At 42.7% G+C, this 11,729-nt stretch overlaps 1 protein-coding gene across 2 annotated transcripts in view; it reads right to left on the minus strand.

Moving 5' to 3' along the window:
• Nucleotides 1-752: 752 nt before the first annotated feature.
• LOC105907254 (RAC-alpha serine/threonine-protein kinase-like) overlaps nucleotides 753-11,729 on the minus strand; it is a 34,077-nt gene continuing 23,100 nt past the window's right edge. For both annotated transcript variants that reach the window (XM_012835544.2, XM_031582070.1), the window contains exons 8-14: nucleotides 10,893-10,961; nucleotides 9,593-9,718; nucleotides 8,954-9,082; nucleotides 8,348-8,562; nucleotides 7,843-7,930; nucleotides 7,538-7,640; nucleotides 753-4,401 (exon numbers count right to left, since the gene is read on the minus strand). In XM_012835544.2, the coding sequence (XP_012690998.1) occupies nucleotides 4,322-4,401; nucleotides 7,538-7,640; nucleotides 7,843-7,930; nucleotides 8,348-8,562; nucleotides 8,954-9,082; nucleotides 9,593-9,718; nucleotides 10,893-10,961 (810 nt within the window). In that variant the 3' untranslated portion in view covers nucleotides 753-4,321. The remainder of the gene's footprint in view (nucleotides 4,402-7,537; nucleotides 7,641-7,842; nucleotides 7,931-8,347; nucleotides 8,563-8,953; nucleotides 9,083-9,592; nucleotides 9,719-10,892; nucleotides 10,962-11,729) is intronic.

The raw sequence follows: 11,729 nt of genomic DNA on the forward strand, positions 1-11,729 counted from the left end.
TGTTTGGCCATTCAACATTTTCTTAAAAATGTATTTATTTATTATTCAGAGACCTAGCATTTTCGCATCTAATCTTAGCATCTATCGGAGGTTTTTTTTACTGATTTACTGTCTTCATTCCAAGATTGTTCAGGAGCATCAAATTTACAAATCAAATGTTAAAATCAATGCGCGTATGAAATGTTCACCTGTAAAATACGAACACCTTTTTCGCATTAGACATCTTATTTTTCAGGCGTGTGTAATGGGAATATTTGGTTTGACGTTAAAATCCTGGACTTAGTCATAGCCATTAAATCCTTTCATATGCACAACAGTATTCGGTTCACCGTTGCACTGCTCTGGCTAGTGTAGTTTGGTTGCACACCTGGCCGTCAGGTACAGCATAGAGGATGAGTCAGAGATAGGTGGAGTGGTAAGACAACATTAACACACGGACAGACTTCAAGCCAATCTCCTCTGTGCAGGGTCCATTAAATATGCTGACATCATAAAAGCTTAGGTTTGGACCTTTTTGTGACATGTGTTATCAGTGGATCATGATCAAGTGTTCTCCCCTTTCCAACTCCTTCTGCTTATCATCACTTTGTTCACCATCTGGATAGTCAACCATGTTGTTGTAAAAGGGATGTCTAAAAGTGTGGAAATTAAAAAGTGGAATATGCTAAATAAAAGCTAGCAATTTAATTGACACACACAAACACACAATCTCCACCACCTCCACCGCAACCATCATTGACAGCAACAACATCTTTTAAAAAAGAAATCTTTATTTCCTGGCCAAAATGGACAAAACTTGTGATGCATGAATGGTAATACAGTGAAGAGAAACATCCTTTATTCCCAGTTGGTGTCTGGAGTACCTCACTCACTCATCCATTCAAGGATAGACAGAAAAAAGAGCAAAATAACTTAAAAATAAAAATAAAAGTATTCCTCTGGCTTTGAAACCTGTGACGAACCCAAACACTGAGGTTGAAAATTCTGGGGGAAAAAAACAAAAACAGCAAAGAAACGCTCAAAATAAAAAGGAATTAAATATACAAAACATTTTAAAAAAAAACAATAGAAACGAAAGGAGCAGTAAAATGGATTATCAAAGGGCCGTTTTACATTCATTTAAATTCACAAATCATTTTTCAAGGTTACAAAAACCAAAATCTAAAACCAACTGTGCATCTGTTCCACAAGAAGGTGGACAAGTGCTGTTACCATGGTTTCAAACATCGTAAGGCTGTCATATCCTCCAGCTGGACCTCCAGCCAGAGCCTTCGCTTGACGTCCTCTTATACCTTCCGTAGTTAAGTGTGATTCTCCAAAACTAACCAAAAGAAAACAGCTACATTTGATTCACACATTAAAGGTGCAATAGAGAGTACTACCCTTTAAGAAAATAAAAAAAACAGTGGACAGGATTTTCCAACCGTGGGACTTAATGGGAGTATGCACACAAAAACATCCTGAACGTCTTTTTGTTTCCAAGCACATGGGGAGTGTTTGCCATCCAAACAAACGTACACACTGTGAGTTAAAGAGGCAGCTTTATATTACTAACTGTGCCTTTTGTCTGTCTACTCCTCAATACTCCCAAAAAATGGGTGTTTAACTGATTCATCAAATCTCTACTCCTGTTGTGGAGGTGCCTAAACTCTACACTATAGAAAATAAACAAAGTTTTGGCAGCTTGTGTGAGGTGCTAGAAGCGAAGAGCTAAGATATGACACATGGGGTCTAGGGTTGCTGTTTTTTTTTTAAATTCTGGCAAAAATAGATATTCTTTTTCTTTTTCTTCCTATAGCATTTGAACACAAATGTACGGCATCTGAAAAGATTCATCTCGGGGTAAGCCATGCAGGAGTGTGCTCAAAGTGTTACTATGGTCTACTTTCATTACTTACACTTGCACCCTTAGAGCGCTCCTTGAGGTGGCACTTTTGTGAAGTGTCCGAAGGGTGCGTGACAGGGGTGTGATCTTTCAAAACGTTAGAAGGGTGAAAAAATGAGATGTCTTGTTGTCCACCATTCTACATCACAATAACTAACCCACCTTGAGGCTGCAAGGGTGCAAGTGTGAGTAATTGGATGAGCCCTATGTGCCTGTACAGAACAGCGCCCCCTGTGTGCGCTTGAGTGCCTGACGAGGCATGGACGGGGCACCCGTGTGAGCTGAACATTGTCTTAGCGTTCAGTAGGGGGAATAAAGAGTCCTCGTACAGCACAGTGCAGTGTGTTGATCAGACGTGACCAACATTATAATCATCATTAACAGCCACACCTGTCTCAGCCAGTGACATATGGCTAAACTTCCAGAAAAAAGCACTGCAACCCCCTCTCATTGAGACTTGTGCTGCTTAAATCCCATTTGAGCTTCGATTTATATTGTTCTTGTTCTTTTTTTTAGCTTTAATTTATTCAAACATGTTTTTTAGTTTAGCTTTTTAACCAAACTCCTTAGGGGGTGGCATACACATTTATATACTTCAGTTTTTCACGTTTTGTTCCAGGGCTTGCCAAATCCATCTTCCCGGTGTGCAGGCTGGGTCCTTTGGCCCAGTCAGGCATGACAGCTTAAGACACTTGTATTCATCAAACATCAATCACAGTCATCAAAAGCTCACCACCACCATACAGACCAGTACATCAGTACAACCACACAGATAAAAAAGCTCAATCCATCAATACAAGAAACATTACTTATAACCATAACCCCATCTGGTAGCATAGCTACAAACATGACCATATTTTGAAAATGATGGGAATAGCTGCCCTCACTGATTTATCAAATCTGTCGTACTGTTGAAGAAGTTGTGCGTGGATTATGTTCATTTTGATGACAAGTGTCTTAATTACCCCCCCACCCCCACCCCCCTTCCCACCCCCGAAGGGTGCAAACCCCCCACCAAGTAAAACACCACCTACGGGAATCGCATGTGATGAGTTGGAGCGCTGAGGACAAGAAGAGGGACTTAATAATCCATAGATGGATCAGGCCTACAGGAGCCCTTAGGCTTTTGCCTGTTGTGGTCCCTCCTTCCACAGACACCCAGTGTCACTGAATGCATGCCTGGGAAACTGACACTAATTGGAGGAGATCTTTTATAAATATTAGTGCTGTCAAAATTAATATTTAACATTAACATTAACATTGAATTTGAAATATTTAACACACTGAAAAAAACAGCACTATTAACGGCTGCCTGGGTTTTGTTATTATTTCAGGTGGTGCATGACTAGCCCAACGAGCTTCAGACCGCATTCTACCTACCGACTGGCTGACCTAGCTGCTAGCTCCCTCATCAAAAGTCTCTCAAGCTGATAGTCAGTTTTGATGGCCTTGATGTTTTTATTGGAAATCTGTAGTTCCCAGGAGAGAATCTGTGTTTAAAGTTAAAAAGATGCTATTAAATAATAGTATTTTATTTTTAATATACTTCCTTTGTGTTGAATCTACATTAATTCCGTGATTTTACATTATTAAATTATTACAAGGTTTAGTCTTAAGAAAAAAAATTCACGGTTAATTACATCAAATTGTGCGATTGATTAGTTAATTTTTTTATTGATTGACAGCACTAAAAAATATAATAAAATAAAATATCTTATCTAAAGCAACAGAAGCCTCCAACAGACCTCAAAATGACCCTCCCTTGCCTACCCAAAAAGAAGAGACAGAGTGAGGCATTCTTTAAAAAAAATAAACAACTAGACATTCCTTTTTTGCAGTATCAGTACCTAGTGATGTCTGTGTCGTGTCTGAACCAATCAAGAGCCAGTTCAGATGACACAGCAATCAGACAGAGAGCTACTGGAAATGCAGAAACAGAACAAACCATGACAAACGAAAAAGTAAAGCGGAGGAAAAAAAGAAAAGAAAGCAAACGTCTCTGTAACAGATGTGGTGATGCCATAGCAACTGGGGGAGGGCGGGGGGCTTGGGCGATTCCTGAAGTGTGTAGTGTTGCCCCTCACTGTGGCAAAGGAGGGGATTATGGGAAAAAGCAGAACCGGAGCTGCATGGTGGGACCGTAGAAGTTGAGGGAGCTGGAGGAAAAGTTAAAAGGTGATGATGAGAGCAGAGTGCACACAGGAGAGGGTGATGAGAGTCAAGGAGGAAAATGAGAGAGGGATGAGGGAGGGAGGGAGGGAGGGAGGAGGAATAGAGGATTAAGAGAGACATGATGGAGGACTGAGGAGAGAGGGATGAAATAGGAGAGCTGAAGATGAGGGAGAGGGCTAACAGGAGAGGTAATGAGGTGGATGAAGGGAAGAAAGTGACAGAGAGAAAGCGAGAAAGCGAGAAAGAAAGAGAGAGAGAGGTGGGCTATGTAGTTCCACTGGCCGAGTAGGAGAACTGTGGGAAGTGAGGCCTCCTGTCACTGTCAAAGGACTCCATGCTGTCATCTGTAAGAGAGGGGAGTGGACAGTAATCATCATCACCGTCATGATTATCATCATCATCATCATCATCATTTGATGCCACCATTTTTGAGTATGGCTAGTGTTTTTTAGTTATATTTCATTGTTATTATTTAGGTCATTTTTGACTAGTCTACTGCCAATTACGTGCTGATCTTGCAAACAAACCACCACTAGGGGGCAATGTGTTCCCTTGTATACTGAGGGTATTATGGGCAGGAGGGTATAGCAAATCTTCTACCCCTCTCAATACATCCGAAGCTACTGTGGTTCAGGGGCGTAACTATAGGAGGTGCAGCACCTGAGCCCGTGGTGTGTCGGGGCCCGTAGCTAGGCCCAAAGACACACATACGTCTCTTGATGGGCCCACAGTGCTGCGTAAAATTTTCGCCTCTCAGATATGTTTGTGTTCAAAGACGAACTGTTATTACACTATTAGCAGTGTCTAATGCTATATATTCTCTTGAAAAGGCAAACTTATCTCCGTCATGGTTTTTATTATTTTTGGGGGAAAATAGTAGCAATTTATAATAAAATCATATGCTTATCCTACATACACTATAGAAACTATCAAAAAACTATTCAATGAAATTAATAAGTTCTTATTTTCTTTGGTATTTTTGTGATTAGCAATGATGATTGCTGGGTAATATGTATGTTGTTGTCCAATGTCAAGTCTCTATTTGATCATGTGATGATAAAATACGCTATAGTTAAACCAATTCGAAGGTCACGACAACCTAGTTCATTGACGCAGCACAACTTCACTCGTAACAATGCCTTTTAAGCATAAGAGTGGAAGTAGAAAAAGGCAAGAGAGAAAAAAACAGGAGGAGAAGGTGGCAAAGCTGCCTAAATTAGATTATTTTGGCTTTTTAACTAGCCCGTCAACTAGTTGCCAGCCCACGGAGTCCTCCACGGACGACGCCCCTACTAGCAGCAGTGCAGCAGTTCAGCTGGGATCAGCATCGCTGCCCTCAGTGGTGTGTCAGCAACCATGCAACAGGTAACCTAAACACTAGTGCTCTCTATTATTATTACTTTCTAACTATTTCTATGGTAAGAAATGTTCCCACTGAGAGTCAAACAAGACTTAGTTCATTGCGTCACTTCTGAAATATGTAAGGTTGATTAATTAAACACTATTTATATCTACAACAAACATCTTTGTTTAGCCGCGGGGGCGGAAGTAGGGAACGCTACGATAGTAACTAGCGTTCACTAGGGGGGCCCGTCATAATATCTTGCACCTGGGCCCGTCATAACTACGTTACGCCACTGCTGTGGTTCACACTAGAATGGCCACACCATTGACAAAGGCCAGATTGCTTTTAAAGAGAGTGGCCTATTTGTTTTTTTGTGATGGGGATTTCTAGATGCGCTCTGACAGATTAGACAGTTTCTAAATCACACAGAATGGGAGAGGGTGAGGTACAGAGATGACTCAGCTGGGCAACACCACAACACAAGCCCCAAACATCTGTCACACTTTTGTCTGACTTACCAGAAGCTTCTCAAGTCACACAGCTACCAAAAAAAAGTCCAGTTTTCTGACACACAAATCCTAAGGCTGTCTACTCTACTAACAGAGTCCAGTGATATCAAAAGGCTTCTTTCATTGTTTTTAATTAGTCTTTAGTAATTAGTAATCGACTCACTTTATTTCAGGCACACTTGTCACGTTGATAAAACCGGGTCTGTGTACACTATCATATTAGATTTCAACCAACCTTGTCTCGCACCAAGTCGTGACTCTGTACTGATGTTCTCACTACAGTCTCATCTTACTCATGTCTAAACTAATAACCACCTTGACTTCTGACTGCCCTATAGTCCAGGAAACAAGTGTCAGGTGTGAGGCTGAAGACAGGCTCCAGCCCATCCAGTCTCCACTGCAGGCCTTTTTGGCTCACCAGGCACCAGGCTCTCTCAGACAGATGTGGGGCGCTGAATGGGACAGTGGGCCTCACAGATGTGTGCTTGGCCCTGTCTGGAAGTAGCAGCTTGTCTTTTGGACTGTCCAGAGCGTCATGTATGCATGTCTTCTTTGTATACCAATATTTATTTTTAAATTATCTTTTTTTTCTTTTTCAGTTGTTCAAACTGAAAAATACGAACAACATAGACGTACTTATGTGCGGACATAAAAATGCATTCTGCAGAATTATCAAATCCAATCCAAGTTGCATATTTCCAAAACATTTCTTGAAGTGAAGTTTATACAGACATCTCTTTTCCCAGATTTGTAATACAGCATTTCTATCCTCACTCCATCAAGAGGATAAGTCTCTCTCTCATACAGTTGTATCTTCTAAAACGTCTAGCCATTGGTCTTTCACCGTCCAGCCATTTACATCACTTACATGTACACACTAATCTCTTTAGCATGCTAGTGGGCCTGTACTGTACTTCTGTGGCTGATATCAGCTTCATCTTCACACCACGAGGCCCTCCGTGTCCTCGAGGCTAGATGCACAACGCACCATCTGCCACGAGACGCACAGATAAACGCTCGTCGACGTCGGAAGCGGTGGAACAAGATTTAGATTCCTCCTGTGTGTGTGCACAGGCCGCTTCGGCTAGGTATGCCGCTTCAATCCAAAACGCATCTGTCAGCTTGCCCTGACAGTGCACAGATCCCCGAGTCTTTTCTCCCACGGTTCGGAGAGACTTCCCATGCACCTGGTCATGCAACAAGCAGCTCACATCTGCGTGTGGCTGTCACGGCAGGCTTTGTTGCACATTGCATGCACACAGCAAGGTGCAGAGGTTTGTGTTGGTTGAGGCGAATAGCCATTGCAGGAGTAACTTTAATGGATAGAGCGTCACATAGCTAAGTGTCCAGTCTCTGTATCTGAAGATGGGATATGATGTATCTGAAGATGGGATATGATGCCTCCTATGTTTTTAACGTCACAATTCAGGAGGGCAGACTGTAAGCCTTGGTGAGATTGGCTGCCAAAAGCAAATGCTGAAATACTATGTAGTCCCAATCAATTTAGTCCCATGCAGATCACTGCCTTCTCTCTCTCTCTCTCTCTCTCTCTCTCTCTCTCTCTCTCTCTCTCTCTGTGTGTGTGTGTGAATGTGTGTGGGAGGGGGGGGGGGGGGGGGCACATACCTTGTCCAGGGGGAGTGATGGTGATGGTCTGGCCAGTGAACTCCACATCGAAATACCGCGTGTCTGTTTCAGACGTTACCTGGGGCTTGAAGGGTGCATCCAGCTAAGGGGGAGGCAACAAGAACACAAGGGGCAAGTATTACACAAATATCTAATGACTGTCTAATAACAAAGAGGCAGTTTTTAAACAAACATCCAACAACTGTCAAATGAAAATACTGTTTAATTTGATGTTTTCCCCTTCTGAATGCTCCCATAATGGAGGTGATTTTTTGTTGATTTTTTGTGTTTGGTGCTTTACACACCTTCTTCTCATACACATCCTGCCACTGGATCCCAGAGAAGAAAGCATGTTGCATGATCTCCTTAGCATCATCAGGGCCTCCTCCTAACCTGAAGGGTAAGACACACACACACACACACACACACACACACACACACACACACACACACACACATAGCATAGCACAGCATTAACTAACGAAACCATGAACACACAGTATATGAGTAATCAACACACACACATTGATCTTAAGATGTTAAAGACTCAGGTTAGTTGAAGGGCAGACAAGGTAAAAAATCATTACATTATCAGATGCATTTAAGCAAAGCGACAAATAGTATTCTACAGATATGCAGTGTATCAGCATGTGTGGTCCCTGGTAACAAACCAATGGCATGATGTTGTTTGCACCCTAGCTCTACCAGGGTGTATAGCTACATCCTCAACTGTAACGGCCAAACCTGACATGAGTGTGATGATATAGGCTGAAGGTCAAAGGTTGTGCCCCATGACCCCGGCTGTCTCACCGCTGTTTTGGGTCCTTGTGCAGCAGACCGGAGAGCAGGGCTTTGGCCTCGGGCCCAAGGGTACGTGGGAAACGGATGTCCTCCATCAGGATGAGCTCAAACAGACGCTCGTGGTCCTGGTTGTAGAAGGGCAGCCGGCCACACATCATCTCGTACATGACCACGCCCAGACCCCACCAGTCCACCGCGCGGCCATAGTCATTGTCCTCCAGCACCTGAGGAGAGGCGCACACACGTCAGAACTGAACCTCTCCTCTGGAAATATCGCACCTCAGAGACCAAGAATATCAGATTTCAGTCAAAAGAAGAGCGCTCGTCTGAGTGACAGCCAGGCTTGTTGCGTCATTTGGTACCAATCTCAAAGACTGGGCTTGAACTTCAGGCATGGGAGGATATCAGGCACAATACCAAACAGACAAAAAAGAACAACAAATCTACAGTAAAATGTTCTAAGCTTCAGTTCTCATGCGCCACGTGAGAATTCAACTAGCGCAACTACTTCATCAGCTCCCCTGTGCACATGTGTGGCGCTGTCTGTGTGTGTTTGTGTGACACCGAGATTGCCCAGGCTTCTCTGTGTCTCTGTGTGTCGTTGTGGTCACCCACCTCAGGGGCCAGGTACTCGGGCGTGCCGCAGAAGGTCTTCATGGTGGCCCCGTCCGTGATGCCCTCCTTGCAGAGCCCGAAGTCTGTGATCTTTATGTGGCCATCTTTGTCCAGCATCAGGTTCTCCAGCTGGAGTGGAGAGAAACAGGAAACAGGAGTGAGAGTCTTCAAATATAGCAGTGATATATTCCCAGGTGACTACCCAGTATCTGAGCGGTCTTGAAGTTGAGCTTCGAAAATGTCCGCTGCTAAACCCAGCAAGATATAGTTCACAAAGACAGTCATGAAGTGAATCGTGTCGCCTGTCTGAGGAGTGCTCTGGGATACCAGGGCTGCAATGCTTCAGCCCAATCACATAGACCATGAAATACCTTAGTCCAACAGCTTTTGTAGATAGAAACAGAGTTCTAACATAAAGTCTTAACACTATATGAGTACAAAGTACAAAGTACAAAGTACATATGAGATTCTTAAAGCTGAGTCTTCACACCTTGATCTAATACAATAGCCTACCGACTGGGCAGATGCTTCACCATCAGTTTTTAGAGAGAGGACCTAAGGTCAGGACATTAAGGTCAACTCAGCTCAGGTGAGTTCAGGTGAGATGCTCTTTTGTAAGAGGTTGTAGCACGTTCTCACCTTGAGGTCGCGGTACACTACGTTCCTCTCCGAGTGGAGGTAGTCCAGCGCGGACACGATCTCGGCGCCGTAGAAGCGAGAGCGCTCCTCCGTGAACACGCGCTCCCGGGATAGATGGAAGAAGAGCTGGGAAGAGAGAAAATGAGAGGGAACATTATTGGATGTCCACGGAGAGAGATCCATTATCCACATATCTAAATCTACTTCTTGACCTTCGTTATATTATACAATATATATGATATATAACATTTCTATATATATATAAATATAAGTGTGTGTGTATATACAGTATATGTTATATATGACTGCATATATATCACTTCTGTTGCTTTTAGGAGACCTGATACTTTTGGGTCACCTCATCTGCACATGTCAGCGTAGCCCCTCAAGGCAAGTCTAAATGCCCAAACACCTCCACATCATCTGAGAAATTTTGCTGACACAATGTGGCACGCAACTCCACCTAGTTATCTAGTTATTCTACCCTGGACTATTTTGCAGATCGACAAACTTGTGGCGCCAGCCTGCATTTGTTTGATACAATCTTCATCCCTGACGTACTCTAAATACTATTATACTAACATTTGCATGATATGATATCTACGACCCGCACGACAGGGACAGTGGGCCTGGTCTCCAGGCCGGCATCCACACTGTGTTATATTACTATTATTATTCTGCTTGCCTGACCACAACCAACAGCCTGGATTTAGCCTTGAAAAATGACAGTTTTACAGGGAAGCTGTGGTACATTAGAGGGCTCTTCGCTGGAAGCTCCCGTTTTGTTTATACATAAAAAAAATTATGTGGTAACAACCACTTCCCCTACAGCGGCTCTAAAAACTAGTCTGAAAATAGCACATGGACACCTACCAGTCAAATCAGTCACACACACACACAGTTTACTTCTTTATTTGGATTTGATAAATGAGTACATATCATGGCAAAATCCAAATTTGGCTTAGAGGGAGTGTTAAATTGCAGTCAAAGTTTCAGTCCATATTGTACATTACGGGTAAAGGTGACACCTGCGCTTCCAGATGAAGAGGCTACCGATTACTGCTGATGTAGAGCAGTACTTTGTGAAGTGTTTGGCCCTTTTCCTAGAGAGTCCACAGATTTGCAGGCCTCGCACACACATTCTATGCACATGACCTAAGCTACCAAAGATCAAGGCAATGACTTTACATGAGTAGACACACACACACACACACACACACACACACCCACACACACACACACACACACACACACACACACAAACAAACAAACAAACACAAACAAACGCACACACACTTACCTCTCCACCATTGGCATACTCCATGACGAAGCACAATCGATCGTGTGTCTGGAAGGAGTACTTCAAACCCTGATGGAGCAGTGAAGTGAAGTAGACATTAAAGGGAAACTTCTGGATTTTTTTTTTTTAACCCTAGGCTGTTTTCTCCCCATCTATTTGGGTCCGAATTTTTACAAGCGACAAAAAACGATTGAAACATATCCAGTATTGTATTTGAACGGTATAACTGGCAACCGCAAAAGGGCTATACAATGTAATCCCATGGGAAAAGCATCAAAGTACTCCACTATTTGCCACCACTCACAGGCTCATAATGTGATTATAATAGTGTCTGGCTACATGGAAAGGATCCTTACAGATATGGACCTCTGTCTGTTTTCCCTTTAGTAACTGAAAAGCTACTGTAGAAAACGACTTTCTAGACTGTTTGTTTCTACAGTCATTTTCTACAGAAACTGAAACTTCAATTACAGACACTGTAAAAACAGTAATTTTGTACTATTTATCTAGTTATTGAGGTGAATAGACACCTATCTCTAGGGATCTTTTTCAAGTATAGGGACAGACACTTATAATAACATTGTGAGCCTGTCAGTGGCGAAAAACAAGCAGTTTACTTTGACGCACATGCTTGCCCCATGGGATTACATTGTATAGCCATTTTGCTGTTGCTGGTTATAGCGCTCTAACACAATACTGGACTGGTTTCGATTGTTAATTGTCCTTGTCAATTGTTCATTTGTCTGGACCCAAAATGATCTAAAAATAAGTCCCAGGTTGAAGTATCCCAAAGCCGCATGACGCATTTTATGCTTTTATTTTATTTTATTTTATTGT

The sequence above is a fragment of the Clupea harengus genome, chromosome 15 (assembly GCF_900700415.2).
Source record: "Clupea harengus chromosome 15, Ch_v2.0.2, whole genome shotgun sequence".
In the NCBI taxonomy this organism is placed as follows: Eukaryota; Metazoa; Chordata; class Actinopteri; order Clupeiformes; family Clupeidae; genus Clupea; species Clupea harengus.